Below are 16,578 nucleotides of genomic sequence, written 5' to 3'. Positions count from 1 at the left end.
TATCTTAGTTATTTAAGAAGAAAAGCTCACAATTGGATATGAAAAAGGTTTCAAACATTCTGTGGGTCCACAAAACCAGGCTTTCATGCATCGTCTGGAGCAGCTCCAGATTTTAAACCCTATGACATCACAAGTTGGAGACTTCTCTGGTTTCTGTCTTTGAGACAGACCAGCCCGTGTTCACATGTATTAAGCTTTCCAAGGCCATGGAAACAGGTGATGTGTCCCTTTAATTCCTCTCCTGTATAGATGAATTAATGAAATCAATCCATTCTTGCTTTTAGAAGATGCTAAGAAGAAAAAAAATACACATATGATCATTATTTGCCATAGTGGGATAGTTCTAGTGATGCATCTCAAACAACACACAGTACTAGGTCCTATAAAGTAAATAAATACAGCCAAATTGAGCTCTTCACATTTTAATCGTGAAAGCATGAAGGCATTCATCACAGAATTACAGCCATTAACAATAATGCACTTGAAATGTAAAACAAAAAACAACTTCAACACAGAAAGAAGATTTTAGAACTACAAACACATGTTTAACAACAACACAAAGTTAACATTTTAGTGAGCTTGGCCATCTTCCTGTCTCACAGGTACAGAGGGAACAGAGGCTCAGATTAGGAGCATGCTACAGGTTGTGCATCTGACGCATGTTTAAGGTGTCTCGCAGCATCAGGTCACGGAGACGCCAAAGTGCATCTGCCATCGTCTTGTGGGCCCCCTTACTCTTCAGCCAGTGGGACGGTAGTCTGCTCTCTTGCTCTTTAGTGAGGCGTACATCTTGCTTTTGCACTGAAAGAACACAAATAAATCATACAAATTATGTTTTCACCATTCTACATTGTTTTATTTATACACTTTGGGGACTAATCAAAGTGATGTTGATATAGGATATTGCGTCACCGCATACAAAAAAATTAAAAGACTACCCTGGATGACTGCTCACATCAGGGGTCACTTGATAGATGTTGGACAAGCAAAACCCAGAAAAAAATAGATCTCTAAGCAACATTATTCAGTGTGACCATCATTTTATGACGACTCGTTCACTTGCAATCGAAAAAGCAAGATTAACCTGAGAGAGCTTGGTCCCATTTGGAAATGGTAGAGGATTCTGCAGTAAGGCCCTCGATGTATCTGAGGTAAGCCTCGGAGTGGAGCAGCCGCTGAGACTTGGCTGGGGGAGACACAAACACCGGGGTGGAGGGCTGCTGGTGCGCAGGTTGTCCCATCTGGCCCTGTCCTGGGTATGGTGGTGGAGCCTGCCCTGAGCCCATCAAACCCATCTAATGAAAATATTACAAGAACTATTATTTTTGGAATTCAAATAGCGTTTCATCTTTATCAATTTCTTGACAAAATTAAGCCCCAGTCTGCAACTGGTGTGTGTGAAAAACATCACAGGTATCACATGGTGGTGGAACACGGTCTGTTGATTAGGGCTTTAAGCACAAGTTTTGCCATCCAAGCAATAACAGGGAGGAGGCAAGCGGACGGTCGACCTAAAGCCCCCACTTACCAAGGTGCCCCTTAAAAGAGCCCCTAAGATCACACATTTCTTTCCTTAAAAAAAAAAAAAAATTTTACTTTTTTTTTTTTACCAATTTAAAACACTCACTACTGTACTCTGTAATGCAAGATTTAATATAACACAGTGGGCAATACATCTGCCATTTTCTTGTACCTCGGTATTCTGGTTGCATTATGCTGTTCCTGCAATGTTGTCTGTCTTCTCAAATGAGGGTATGGGTACCCCTAGAGGTATTTTAGAGTACTGCAGGGGGTGCGTGAGATTTTTGAAAAATGTTAATTAAAAAACTTAAATGTAAATGTAAATTTACATGTATATACCTATTTTGAATGCAACTGCTGTAAACTGTCAACTGCGTCAACAAATGCACCCATGTTAACGTTTGTTCACTTTGTTTCAACCATACAGTCTACAGTTTCAACCGCAAATGTTTTGTCAAGGTGCACTTTCAATAGAGGAACAACGTAGAAAAAAGTGGTTGGAGAAATACTATTTAGGTACAGACCAAAATATTATGCCTTCAAATGCTATTATATACTGACAGCTGTCAGTAAGCAGCAACCATGAGTGCTATTTTGTTAGCAACTGGACTTGTTTTAGTTCCTTGAAGCCATTTGGCCTCTCATCCAAGAAGCTTTTACAGCTCGAACCAGCTGGAAGGGAGCTGCAGGCTTTAAACCCTGTGTAGGTGTGTGCTACAGAGTCGTTAAGGTCACATGTGGACTCTGATGAGTTTCAGAGTGGTTATGGCTACTCGCGAGTCGTTGACCCAAACAGCATTTGTGTGGGTTGTTGGGACTGGACAGGTCCAGGTGTGAGTGGGTGTCAGTCCTTCTGGGGAGGGAACTCAGGAGCACATTGTAAGTGGGTGGTAAGTAGTGTCTTATCACCCACTTACAATGCGCTCCTGGGTTCCCTCAATGATAACTAGTGTCGTATCAGTTGCCAAGAAATAGCACTTATGGTTACCATGACCTGGATGACTGAGAACCTTCATCAACAGTAAACAGCAACATGTATTTAAACTCTGATCTTAAATGCAGTTTGCTGTGATTACAGAGCCTTATACATTACCTGGGATCCATGAATGTTTCCTCCTCCAGGCCCACCTCCCATGCCATTGACACCTGTGGGGAAATTAAACATCAAGACGCTATCATAAAGTGCAGCAGGCAATTTGATATTGGTTTGTATTACAAATTTAAAGTCCGTTACTTAAATTGTGCTATTTTAATCTACATACGAACACGTACACAAGCCAATTATGAAGCTTTAATCTAAAACATAAGGGTTTTTTTGGAGTCACTACATTTCTCTAAATGCCATATTACCGACAAGCCTACTAGCAATGAGCAAAACAAATAATCCGCCCCAGTTTAGACTAAACGCTCTCAACTGACTAGTCAACATCCTCTTAAAAACCACAGCCTATTGGTACAGGTAGCCCCTCCAGCAGGTCAGATTGGTAGACAGGAAGCAACTGCATGGCAGGTGGGGTGGCTATGACAGCACTCTTACCAAAGTACAGCATTCCAGGGAACCCAGGCATAACGGGTAGGAGGTGTTGGGGAAAGACAGGCACCCCCGTGTGATGTGGTGGCATGCCAGTCATACTAACCATGCCTTCAACATGGCCCTGTGGGGGCATCATAGCTGACCTATATGCACCCATCATACCTTCTTAGAAGGGACAGTAGTAACACAAGACAGCAACATGCATCAGTCAGACATGCATCAACTACTTGCACTACCAAGCATTCAGAAATATGTTAATATATATGTTTTCCTTTAATCTGCAGATCATTATGATGGACATGGATGGAAATAAATGAAAAATGCACAATGAAAACAATCTGGTGCACATGCACTACTGTCAAGCACTAATTCATTTTTTAAAACCCAATCCTCAAATGGTGTACAGCAACTGTTACACTTCATGTTCTGCATTTAATAGTGCAAAATCATGTGAAGAATAAATTACACAGTACAGCAATCGAGGTATGGGCTTATCAGTTAAGTGAATTGATATTAAAGGCAACATAAATTAAATCACAACACCACAACATCACAAACGTGCTTACATGGGTGAGATAAGGGAACTTAAAATGTGAATACATCTAGCAGTTCAGCTTCTTATCCCAGCCTTCTAGTGTAAACTGGGGATCCATCTGAATCTATGAGGGGTTACCTGACACAGGCGTCATGCTGGGATTTAGCATCCCCATGGGGATTGGGGGAGGCACCACCCCCATCAGTGCCCCTACTGGGGTACCTGCTCTAGGGGACGTCTGATGCTGGGCCCTGTCACGCTCCTGCTGTTCTGCCACTTTAGCTGCTCGCTCTGCAAAACAATCAACACAAGCATGGGGTGTTAGCAGTATATGTTTTGCAATTCTTGACACACAAACATCTGGATGAAGGCCAGAATTTAGGCTCACCTTCATATTCTGCTTTCCTGGAGCTCTCCAGGTTTCTCCACTCGGTCCCAACGAGGCGGCTCAGCTCCCCAAAGGAGAAGTCTGGGTGCTGGGCTTTGATGACCGCTCGCATCTCACTGCTGAACAGGATGTAGCCGCTCATGTTGATCTTCCGCTTTGAGCCCTCCTTCTTTGAAAGGCCCTTTATAGATTTTGGTGTAGACTGCAACCAAACACAAGAGAAGTAATTGCAAAAATAAAATGCTACAAGCCACATAATCAGTTGTTAGTTAGCAGAGGAAATTGGAAATGGTAACTAAAGGCTTTCCAAACTGACCTGCGGAGGAGTGTAAGGCATGATATCCATGTCACTGGACAAGGAAGATTGCATCCGAGGATGAGAGTGGTCCCCTAGCTCACCATCATCATCCCCAAGATCCTCAAGCTCCTCATCAGTCATATCAGCAAACTTGGCCTCCAGTTCCTCAATTTTCCTGTCGAGCAGAGGGGATGGCTCCTTCTGAGGCACTATGAGCTTCCTGTATAAGACAATCAGAAAAATACTGTGCAATGCACCCATCTTTTCAAATTAATCCTTCACATAGGAAGCACTTGCTGCTAAACTTTTAGTGCTTCAATCAAAGAACACAATTTATGGATTTAACTGACCCTACACAGGAGGATAAAATGTTTCTGTATTACGATTAGTGCATGTTTGCTTTGTAACTCTTTCACAAAATTTTTGTATTTGCTTTCCTGCTGCCAAAAGTTACAGCAAAATTAAGGCATATAAACGGTTTTTCACCTAAAATAGTAGATTTCATCCTCCACCACCTTCCCAGAGAGTGAAAAACGCTTGAGACCCTTGAACTTTTTCATCTGCTTCTCACTCTCAATGTAGCGGCTCTCACAGAGCAGAACGTTCTCTTCAGGCACTTCAGTTGGCCGACACGACAGGTAGTCTTTGAAGGACGACACCACACACTTCCCTTTAAAACAAGAAAACTTGCTCAGTCATTGCATCAAATGATTCATATCAGCTACACACATTAAACTTTATACACTGCAGTATTTGTGAAAATAAAGTCTGGTCTACAGTATATTGTGTGTAATATGCATAAAAAGGGAAGGTACCTATGATGCAGGTCATGGGGCAAGTCTCCTCAAGGTTGCTGAGGAACACTTCCTTCTTGTAGAACATTTTAGTGGGCTCATGCTCTGTTTCCTCTGGATGGATGAAGATTGGACCAAAGAAGTAGCCTGCTCCATCTCGCATCCACATTTTCTCAATCCTGTTCAGTATATATATCAGAAAAATAAGCTGCATTTGACACATTGGAAATCAGAGAACGCTTGTTTACTCACAAACACACTACCAACACACTTTCATGCTATTCCTACCATCCCATAATATAGAGCTCCTGTGTCCGTGATTGAAAGGGAAGGAGGTGACCCATGTGTCCCATATTCAGTTGAAAAGAAATGCATTTACTCTACCTGCCGACTCGATGGCGCACTAGTCCATGTGAAGCAATGTAAACACAGTCTCCCACTTTCAGCCACAGGTTGTTGTAGCAGAGCTGCTCGTAGTACTGACAACCTGGCTCCCCATTGCTCATATCCATTGCAACATCCTCCCTCTCCTGCAGACACAAATTCTTTTTCAGATAATGGTGTGTATTATTTTACGTTTATTCTGTCATTTAAAAAAAAAGAAAAAAAAAGGCATTTACCTTGTCTACAACACCATCTGTCATTTTGATTTCTTCCACAACCTCTGGGGGTTTCTCCTCTTGTTTGGGAGCAAACATGGACGCCACACGGACAACGGGTAGCGGGACCTCTCTTGGAACAAACCTCACAGAGCTCAAGGGCATGGTCCACATCTTGATCTTCTTGAAGGACTTGGACTTGGCAGAGTAGCGCGACTCACAGACATAGACATCCTCGGCTCTGAAGCCTTCTGGGTGAAGTTTGAAGTACTCCTAAAATAAGACACACCATAAATACCTGATCAATACAAATTGATGTTCCAAAACAAAACCTACACCTAACAAAGTTAAAGAAAAAAGACAAGCACTTACCTTCACAAACATGACCACACATTTGCCCAGAATCTTGCTGATGGGAGCTTTGTTGTAATAGTCGCTCTTAAAAACTTCCTTCTCCAAGAACTTCCTTGTGGCGAGATGAAAGGTTTCATTTGGCCTGTAGAACCAGCAGCCATACAGCCATTTCTCACCTGCATTTAATAAAGTTTAGAAAAAGATTTCAAAAGATGTCTTACAGAACTGTAGCAGAAATATCAACATGTCTTTATTGAGTTATTGTTTGATTAGTGCGATAATGAGACTGACCGGTGTCGTCTTGCCAAAGGCGTTCAATGTAGATGATATGAGGCTGCAAGTTTGGCTCTGCAGGCTCCACATATACATAGTCTCCCACATGGTACATACTGTCTTTGAAGCTGCAATCCTGACTGTATGTGCGTTGCAGGCTCGACTGCCATGATCCGCCAACAGAGTCCTCTCTTTTCTCAGCTTCTAGGAATTTACAAGTGACTCAGTACAACAATGCCACAGTATATGCTGAGACAGAACTTGTATATAATGTGATCTCTAAAATAATCAAATCAAAAATACCCCTTTTTTCCTCTTCCCTCTTGATTTTGTCCTCCTCAAACTCCTTGGGGAGCTTCTCTTTCTTCTCCTTTTCTACATCACTGTGCAAATGTTTGGAGGTGTAGCTGAGAGCAGGAGACATCAAGATCTCTCCGTTCTTGCAAAGCTCATCTCTGATCCGGATGAAGAACTGCTGCAACTCCACAGCATCCTCAAAGATCTCTGAATCTGTCCTGTAAAATACATATGGTGTATCAAACTTTGAGATTTCTTCAAAATAATCTAAAATAATCTTACAACATCAATGCAGTAAAAGATGATAAGACAACTGATATGATTCTGTATAGGATGGTCAACAGCACCTCACCTATTCAATCTTCTGGCCTTTTCCAGAACTTCAAACATGTGGTCCTGAAACACATCCAGCCTCTTATAACGCCCTCGATCTACATTGGTCCTAATGATCTCAAAGTTGAGCGCAGGCTTCTCGGGATTTGCAGGATCAAGCGCAGGAATCTCTGCCAGTGAATCACTGTAGCAACGGCCCTCGTCATCTTGGTGACCGAGCACAGACACAAAGAGGCTGCGGATAAGTTCCTGGATGAGGCGAGGCACGTCAGGCACATGGGCGTCATCTCCTCCCTCCAGGTCACGCCTCGTCTCCAACAGCACCCTGTGCAGCACAAGGGCATCACGGTAAATCAGAGACTCAGGCTCGTTGTAGGTGCAGGCATTGTTGAACATGAGCACCAAGTCCTCCACTAGGGCATCCACATCCTGATACTTATTAGCCAACATGTGGCTCTTTATCTTCTCCATGTCCACAGGTTTCTTGATGGCAATGTAATAGTCAGGCAGCTCGGCACGAGATGGCAGCCGCAAGAAAATTGTGCTGAGGCGACGGCCCCGCTTATCAGTGAAGTTCTTGACAGCCTCATAAAGTTCATTGAGTTTCTGCTGTAAAGGTGTTAAGTACTTGGACTTCTTCAGAGTAAGGCTGTTCTTTCCTGCAATCAAATAAAGTTCCTGTGTTAATGACAACCAATCTTTCAACAGCTTGACACGTAACAAACTCACACATTTGCTTTGATGTGATTCAGTGAAGTGAAGTAAATCTGGCTGACTAAAGGCCTTTATGTACAGGGGGTGTAAGGATTGCGAAATACTCACCTGTGAATATTTCTTAAAAAAACTCTTCGCACAGGCAACAATGCAAATTTGCTACAGTTTCAAGACTGATTCAATAAAAGGTTCAAACAGATTTGCCAGCAGCAATGCAAATTTGGGACAACCACCGGGATCCTATGAACCTGAACCTGTCTGGCAGTCTGTCTGAGGTTAAGTTGTCATATATATAGACTAAGAAACTGTAAGCTATTTTATTAAGTTTTGTTTATGCAAAATGATCTGAGTGAATGTAAGATCCATCCAGTAGACAGTTATGTAGTGTATATGTCTCAGGCTTTTATTGTGAAGAGTAAGAACAGAGGGAGAGGATCTGGTACGCACTACCTTTGTCAAGGTTGAAAGGAGTAATAAAGTTGACTGTCTTGGCCCTGACTATGAAGCCTCCATGTCTTTCAGTTAATCCTAATCCTCATAAATAGGCACAATGTGGTGGGTTGATGCCTTTATTCACAGTGAGAAAGCTGACAAAAATCAATCTTTTTCAAGAAAAGAGTCATGTTGCATTTTCACTGTCTAATATTCACTTTCTGTGTGGAAGTGCTGATGACATAATTAACAGTTGGGGAAAAAAATTGACGTGCAAATTAATTACATGTCAAAACGCCTACAGTGACTTACTTATTTTCAATTTTGGGGACATCATGTCATCATCATCTGTCACTGGCCCGAGATCTCTGCGTCTGTCTTTCAAAATCTTCTCTAGGATGTCAGCATCATTGTAGACCTGAAAAACAACAAAGAAGTTTATCATGAGGCCCCCCTGCTTCCTGGATAAAACTTTCCTCAGGCCGAGTTTGACTTACAGTTAATTAGACGCAAATAAAACACAGATCTTACCTGAGAGCCTTCTTCATTGTAGTGTCGAGCGTTGCGGAACATCAGCTTCATTTCTTCCATCATTTGGTCTTCAGTCAAGTACTTGTCAGAGCGGATGTTGTGCTCAATGGTCCTGAGGTCCATCGGTTCCAGGATGACTTTGTAATAGTCGGGATAGTCCTTCTTCGAAGGCTTCACCATGAAGAGGTCACACAGTCTCCGACCAGTGCCAGCTTCTCGAGCCTCAGCGACAGAAGCAAAGAGAGCTTTCATTCGGTTTTTCTTCGTGTTCTTCTTGTGACTGCAAATAAAATGCAGATCAACTGTCACTCTGCCTTCACACACAAAACAAGTAGCTACAGAGAGGTGAGTGATTTAATGTGACAAAGTGCAAACCTTTTTCTTTTTGTGCTGCTGGTGTCAGATGTGGCAGAGGAGAGCATGCTGTCTCCATCATCATCATCTCTTTGTAAAAGCTCCTTCCTCTTCATCTGCACAGAAAATATGTGATATATACATCACATGGCTATAATAATACCTCTTTAAAATACAACAAAGTTGCCGAGATACGTCTGTTGGGACAGACCTGCTGAATGTGTTGGAGTTTGAGCGCACGCTTGTAGATGGAGGAGTGAGGAACATTGTAGCGTTTGGCATTCTCAAACATCCGCATCAGATCAGAGTCGACATGCTCAACACTCTCATATTCATTGTTCTTCATCTTGTTCCTGTGGGGAATTACGGGCTCTCACATTTGGGAAGGAGGGCACAGAAATACTGTACTGTACACTGAGTGTGTGTGATGCCGTAGGGGTAGAAAATAAAAAGGGAGAATGTTGGTGAAATAAAACAAATCAGTGATGAAAACATGAATTAGAAAAGAGTGCAGTAGAATGTGTTTAGAGCCAAGAAATGTCCAACATTTTTTTTGCCTAGAAAGGTTTTATAAAAAGACAAATTTTATAAATTGCAAATAATCTTTTCCACTACAGTTGTAATGCTTTTATTGAACAAACTCCTTGAAGTGTGTGAGACATATTCATTTTTTCTGGCAAATGTGTCATCTGACACTGAATTCACAGAATCTAAAAAGACACTTTAAACTAGGTGTTAAAAAATACTATTTTTATTTTTTTCATTTCTAAGAACATCATAAAAGGTAAGCTAAAAAAAATTTCTAGATAGATAAACAGATCTATATTTACATACAAATTATTTTTAAAAAATCACACAACATTAAAAATGATCATATATTAAATCAAATTAAAATAATTATAAATTAATTTAAATGAATAATAAATTAATTAAATTTAATTACCTATATTTGTAAAGCACTTTGTAACTATTATTATTATTATTATTATTATTATTATTAAATGAAATAGAGATCTTTTTGGACTTAAACCCCCAAATGACTATAGAGGCCTCAGAGACAATTTTTACCAATGGGCTTTTGACTTTTAATGAACTTTTAGAAGGAATTAAATGAAAAAAAAAAAAAAAGAAAAGAAAAACAAAAGCCCCATCAAAACAGGGTTAGATGATATGGAGAAAATCATATATCATGAAATCTTTGACCAAATAGCTCAATATCAATATTGCTACATTATCTGGATATAATGATTAAAGTGGGTAAATACAAATAATAGAACGGCTATAACAGCCCAGTAAGATCAGAAAATGATCTCACTTTACTGTAATGCAGCCTATAAAACCAGGAAAGGACAACACTTATGGTATTATGATAGCCAAAATCTAAGACAATATCTGATCCCATACAATCATATGAATATTATTTTGATATATTGCCTAGCCCTATTTCCAAACATACTAAACAACTACTGATGGTTGAAAAAATGAACACAAATGTCAATACTGTTGAGTATTAAATCTGTCAGTCCTTGTGGACACAAACAAATGAAATGACACACAGAGTTAGATGAGTGCTTGTTCTGTCATACTTGATCTGATGGAGGCAGATGGGTTGGCTGATCTGGTGGTAGTAGTCAGGGTAGTCCTTCCTGGAGGGCAGCTGCAGGAAAGGCTCAGAGATCAGCTGGCCCTGGCTGTTCCTGGCACCCCGCACAGCTTCATACAGCTGGAAGATGGGATTACTCATGTCCATGTTAGAGGTCATGCTCTCTGCCTCAGACTCCCCCTCATCATAGTGAACCGAGCCTGACAAATACAGACAAAGTTGAAGAAATGATAACCAACCTATCAAGTACAACAATTCATTATATGGGTTATCTTTGTGTTTGATGACCGTAAAATAATGAGGTAAAGATGTACCAGAGAGAATGCCTTCCTCATCACTTTCAAACTGAAGAGCCATGGTGATAGCTGAGAGACGGTCTCCCTGGGCAGACCTTCTATTTCTTCAGAAGAGCAACAGAGAGTTAAAATCATGACTTAACTCAACATTCTTCCAAGTGTTGTCTCCGATTTACCTGATACGAATGCTAGACTTGATTGGTTCTCCATGCTCCATCTCAGACTTCTTTTGTGCAAATATCTTTTTGATGGTGTTTGCATCCTAGAAACACATGAGAAGGTCATAGATATTCATGTCAAACATAGCTAATGACATCCAGCATGTGTCATATTCTCAGTTAGGCACTCACCTTAAACACTTGTGAACCAGGCTCATTATAGGTTTTGGCATTCTTGACCAGCAACTCTATATCTTTAGCCATGGTACTGATACTCCTGTAGTGGTTCAACTAAAAGCAAGCACATTTATTTGATTTTGTAATATAATATAACATAACATATATTCATTTATTGTAGCAATAGCATACCTGAATCTTTTGTGCGATGATTTTCAGATCAATTGGTTCCTTAATGATGGCATAATAATCCGGGTATTGCTGAGTAAAAAAAGCAAAACTACACATCAAAGCCAAGTTACTCATTTTACTGATAACATGTCATACTCAAAGGTGCTAGTACCATTTTAGAGGGAAGCTTCTGGAATAGCTCGCTGACAAGTCGGCCGGTGGGCTCGGTGTAAGACACCACAGCATCAAGGAGTTGTTCGAGGACTTCTTTCAAGCACGTAGGTGCACTCTGTCATACACAAGTCGTCACACATCTTAGGTAAGGAAATATCGTATTGTCCTCAGTGATATATTATATACTGTATACATACACTTCACCTACACTGAAAAACAAAAGGTCTACTATAGTAACCATAACATCTTGTTTATACATATTATTAGATATCATTTTCCTTAAAATAACTGAAAATGTATCCGTCGATAGTAAATTTGCTCTCAGTGTGACTTTACTTTTTCAGTTTCTTGATACAACCAACAGTAACCAGAGGCACCCGAGCTGCATAATGTTCCCTTAAAGTCAATCCCTTATATAAAACATAATATAATAAATATCTGAACTCATTAAAGCAATACAAATCATGTATTTATAAGGCAACATAGTTGTTAATGTAGCTGAGAAATATTACAATGAACACTGTCACAATGATATGGTAAGTCTGCATGATGGAAAACATCAATTATTTATCCATTTCTATGCAAATTAATGCAGCAACATGCTCAAAATTCTTCATATCACTTCACATCGAGGTAAATGTGTTCATATAAAGGTTCAAAACACCAAAAGAGTGGGCACTTTTGTGAACTGTTTCAACAGATTAGTGACATTTATTCTAACTTAAAGATAAATATTATTAGCGGTATCAGTTATCAGCAGTGTCTGTGAGTATCACCTCATCTTCAGTGGATCCCCCTGGATTGTCTTGTGCATCGTACCCATCGTCATCATCATCATCATATTCGCCTCTCTGTACAAATTCATTCTTGGTTCGCAGGTAAAGGTCCCACAGTTTACAGGCTGCTCTATATTCAGGACTGTCAGACTAGACAGACACAAGTAATACATAATTCATGCAGGCCTGAGAAATCAACTTATACATATTTGTAGTTTTTTTATTTTTTTTTATTTACCTTGTAATATGTTTTTGCATTGTTGAATAATAGCTGAAAGTCACTGGTGAGTTGTTCAACATCATCATACTCCTCCATCTTTAATTTCTGCTGGATCTTCATCATGTCAATGGGCTGAGACACCACATGGTAATAGTCTGGTTGATTCCTGTAAGAAACGGGTACATTTTGCATCTAATGTATGTGTTAAATTACTTGACTGATATTAGAGCTATTTGAGGACTTAATTATGTATCTAATGACCGTTCATCCCTTTCCACACCTTCGTTTTGGGGCTCTGATGAACAGCTCGCACAACATCCTGCCCTGATCATCCTTGTAATCTCTGATTGTGTTGTACAGTTCATGACATACAGCAATCTGCAAAGCAAAGGATTAAACGCTGAAAAATACCCACATTCTATCTCGTATCAACGGCTTAATCTGTGTTAGTAGAATTCTGACTGTGTGTTAAAAAAAAAACGGAAACATAAATTTGTAAAATTACAGGATCCACAGTTGGAATGTTTGAGGTCCTTCTCCTCTTTCTCCCAATAGAGGACACTAACGATGAAGTCTGGCTATCGTCAAAATCTCCTCCACTCACACTGCTTGACGGAGATGTCGCCCTTCTCCTTTTCAAGGCCATGGCGAACCCCTGAGGTAAAGAGCCAGGAAAGTAAAGTTTCACTGCATGGAGAAAATCTTACCGTTGAGAAATGAACATAACATACTCAGTTTCCAAACAGCATCTAAACAGGGAATAAACTAGAGACTGAGAGACAAATCTCAGTGAGGGACACTGGCTGGGCTCTGCAGCAGTTAGTAACATCTGCTGATAGCGTTGACATCCATGCCACATAATATAGAATAGGGCTTCATTATCAATAAATCTGGCGATTATTCTTTCGAATAATTGATTGTTTGGTATATAAAATGCCCCAAAAAAGTAAAAACTGTTCATTCCAGTTGTTGAAAAGTCCAACATGATGTCTAGAAGAGGATATAGACACAAACACTTAACCAGAAACGGAGCAGATGGATTCACAAGCTCCTTAAATGATGCTATTGACAGGGTTGCTTTTCTTTAGATATACATACAGTATGTATATCTGTATTAGTGTTGAACCTATTATTCTCTATAGGCATTAAGCTTTGTTGATCATTGTCCTTATATGTATTTGGAGTATGCTGCTTTTGAATATATTTTTACCTTCTCCTTATTACCTTACCTTATTATTGTCTCCTAATGAACATGGACTTTACCTTCTTTATACATTTTGAATAGATTGGTTCAATATTTCTTTAAGGGATCTACAATTTATTATATTTGTTTCTTTTTGTTCTCTCTTTATGGTTTAAATTGGTACCTATGTAATTTGTATTTATTTACTGTATGTATTTGATATGTTTAATTATTTACAGAGGTTTACACTGGGCTGCAGTGTGAAAAGGTGTAGCCTAACCAGGTGTTTCCCTTTGCCAGGGCCTGCTCCTCCACCAGCTGATGTTCATCTGACTTATTACAATCATGGTTAGATAGTGATATTGCACCCCTTTCTTTGTCAGGCCCCAAAACAGGCCCTGTGTGGCTGAAACATGTTGGCTTAATTTTATCTGTTCCACCATGAACGAGCCTGTATAATAACGCTTTTTGTTAAGAGGAGTGTCTGGATTTTAGCCCCTTTTTTCAGCTTTGAAGTCTTCATATGTTGTGTTTTGTCCAAAACACATAGACATTCAGTGAAACATGTTATTAAACAGACATGCCGGAAATCTCCATGTGAGGCTGAAAACATATTTTTTGCATGACATGTAGTCTCTCTTACCTACACAGATTCTGTATTTTATGTGGATATGGTCATGCTCAAAGGTTTAAGCTAGGGGTCGACAGATTATCAGCCTGGCATTTTGACGATTATCTAAATTGGAATTTTATTTTAATGATCACTGATAAAATTTATTAATGAAAAGGTGCAAAGAAAGTGTCAACTCAGCAGGATCCTTTACTTTGTAAAACCTCAGGAGGCTATTTTTATCTATTCATTTATTTAAATTTTCACTTGATTTTATTAAAAAATTTTATTAAATTGATTTTATTTAAAAAAGAAAAAGTTGCTGGAAACTTGCTGTATATGATTTTTAAAATTTACGGTTTTTATTTAACATTTGATAAAGGCATTCATGTTGGAGGTTGTATGTTTCAAATTCTAAATATTGACAGAAAGACTTTCAATTTTATTGTAAATGCAAATCAGTTTCAAATACTAGTTATTGGTCTCATTAACTACTAATAATCGGTATCCGTATTGGCCCTGAAAAACCAATATCGGTTGACCCCTAGGTGCTGAAGTAACTTTACAAATCTTGAAATCTTTTATAGTTAATATTTTACTCTGTCAGCACATGTACCAGTATTATTACTCACATTCTGTGTATATAAAGCAGAGCCCAATGACCTATGGGTGGGAAACACCCACATGTCATCCCTGATGAGTAAGGTCATGTCACCCCAAATAACCTTTGACCTCTACTTAAATGCTTAACTCAAAACCAAAGGACATGCCTGTTGAATTTTGATAAATCCTGCTATCACACAGCAACTGAAATAATCAATTCAGTGTTTTAGGGGTTTTTTTCCAACAGGCCCTCTGGTCTCTCGGTAGCTCTTTATTTTCGGATTATAAAATATGACAACCACACCAGCTCATCAATATCACCTGTGCTGACACGTCCAGCTACAGACACCTATGATGCTGGCATGTCTGGAGCTTTCACTCTACATAACATGTTAACCGCCCTCTCTAATGTCATCTAGCTAGCTGCGTGCAGACCGCAGCCCGGCGTGCTCACATCGGCAGTAATAAGCTAGCACAGAGGACAGCAGCTGTCCACCTACCTGTCCCTCAGCGCGGACAGGTAACTGACCACAGGGCAGCTAACGTTAGCCACAGTTAACGGTTAGCTTTTAACATCCTCTAGTTAGACGCGAGACAAAGGCATCACTGTGACAACGTCTAATGTTACAAAGCAAACCGCTGAGTGAAGCGACGACACGCGATGGAAAATATTTCACTTTAACCATTTGACATAGTTGCGTGCTTACCTTCTGGGAGCGCGTTACTAGACTCCCAAAATCTTTAATAATCAAGAAAGCCAATCACTTATCGATTTTAGACCGAGAGGCACAAGTGTAAAGGTGGCCACAATGTAACGGCTACTTCCGTTTCTGTACCTTCAGAATAAAAGTGTATATATTTTATTCGTATTTAAAAGTGCGTTTTACAATATTTTTAAGATTATTTCCTCTCTTATTGCTTTTATATGGGATTTTCTAAAAACAAATACAGGTTGAATACTTTGACAACTTTAATATTTAGAAACTATATCCACTGCACAAAACAAACAAACAAAACGAATAAATTACGACGTTGTTTATAGCGAAGCCAGCGCAACGGAGTTCCTGTTAGTTGAATTTAACTTTACTCATCGCCATTAAACGTCTTCTTTGGGCCGAGCAAAACCACCTCAGCTCCCGAACCTACATCAAAACTACAAGATCAGCTACCTCAAGTATAACCCCTGGCAAAAAAAAATATGGAATCACCAGTCTTGGAGGATGTTCATTCAGTTGTTTAATTTTGTAGAAAAAAAGCAGATCACAGACATGCCACAAAACTAAAGTCATCTAAAATGGCAACTTTCTGGCTTTAAGAAACACTAAAAGAAATCAAGAAAAAAAAATTGTGATAGCCAATAACAATTGCTTTTTTAGATCAAGCAGAGGTTAAAAAATATACAATCACTCAATTCTGAGGAAAACTCAGAATTGAGTGATTACTACAACACACCACTAGTACTTTGTTGCACCACCTCTGGCTTTTATAACAGCTTGCAGTCTCTGAGGCATGGACTTAACGCGTTACAAACAGTGCTCTTCATCAATCTGACTCCAACTTTCTCTGATTGCTGTTGCCAGATCAGCTTTGCAGGTTGGAGCCTTGTCATGGACCATTTTCCTCAATTTCCACCACAGGTTTTCAACTGGA

The 16,578-nt window shown here is 39.7% G+C and overlaps 1 protein-coding gene across 4 annotated transcripts; it reads right to left on the bottom strand.

Moving 5' to 3' along the window:
* Window positions 1–406: 406 nt before the first annotated feature.
* LOC121956253 (protein polybromo-1) lies at window positions 407–15,749 on the bottom strand. Of its 4 annotated transcripts, none has more exons than XM_042504404.2 (30): window positions 15,636–15,749; window positions 13,038–13,187; window positions 12,813–12,910; window positions 12,551–12,698; window positions 12,313–12,462; window positions 11,535–11,651; window positions 11,384–11,452; window positions 11,207–11,305; window positions 11,033–11,118; window positions 10,875–10,960; window positions 10,544–10,760; window positions 9,169–9,310; window positions 8,979–9,073; window positions 8,604–8,883; window positions 8,385–8,490; window positions 6,946–7,585; window positions 6,600–6,811; window positions 6,315–6,500; window positions 6,042–6,199; window positions 5,691–5,942; window positions 5,455–5,600; window positions 5,092–5,249; window positions 4,763–4,946; window positions 4,295–4,496; window positions 3,979–4,180; window positions 3,729–3,881; window positions 3,059–3,220; window positions 2,615–2,667; window positions 1,085–1,295; window positions 407–801 (listed from the first exon to the last, which is right to left on the bottom strand). In XM_042504404.2, the coding sequence occupies exons 2-30, from the start codon at window positions 13,176–13,178 to the stop codon at window positions 638–640; spliced, it is 4,917 nt and encodes a 1,638-aa protein (XP_042360338.1). In that variant the 5' UTR covers window positions 13,179–13,187; window positions 15,636–15,749; the 3' UTR covers window positions 407–637. The 4 variants fall into 4 exon arrangements, with proteins under 4 accessions (XP_042360338.1, XP_087943911.1, XP_042360321.2 ...); XM_088087785.1 differs by having other exon boundaries at window positions 3,059–3,217; XM_042504387.2 differs by lacking the exons at window positions 11,033–11,118; window positions 11,207–11,305; window positions 11,384–11,452; ... (4 more) ...; window positions 13,038–13,187; window positions 15,636–15,749 and having other exon boundaries at window positions 5,455–5,615; window positions 10,875–10,979.
* Window positions 15,750–16,578: the final 829 nt, after the last annotated feature.

Source organism: Plectropomus leopardus, chromosome 2 (assembly GCF_026936395.1).
Source record: "Plectropomus leopardus strain MGB_pleo_1.0 chromosome 2, ASM2693639v1, whole genome shotgun sequence".
NCBI classification, from domain to species: Eukaryota; Metazoa; Chordata; class Actinopteri; order Perciformes; family Serranidae; genus Plectropomus; species Plectropomus leopardus.
Note: the sequence above shows the minus strand (reverse complement) of the source record. Positions and strands in the feature narration are given on the sequence as shown.

What these genes read in the sequence shown, in the direction of transcription:
- LOC121956253 (XM_042504404.2), bottom strand. Translation starts at nt 13,178, where the DNA reads ATGGCCTTGAAAAGGAGAAGGGCGACATCTCCGTCAAGCAGTGTGAGT. An exon ending in ACAATGAAGAAGGCTCTCAG is followed by an intron (nt 8,491 to 8,603) that starts GTAAGATCTGTG and finishes GTTGTTTTTCAG; the next exon opens with GTCTACAATGATGCTGACAT. An exon ending in ATGGGACCAAGCTCTCTCAG is followed by an intron (nt 802 to 1,084) that starts GTTAATCTTGCT and finishes GTGTTCTTTCAG; the next exon opens with TGCAAAAGCAAGATGTACGC.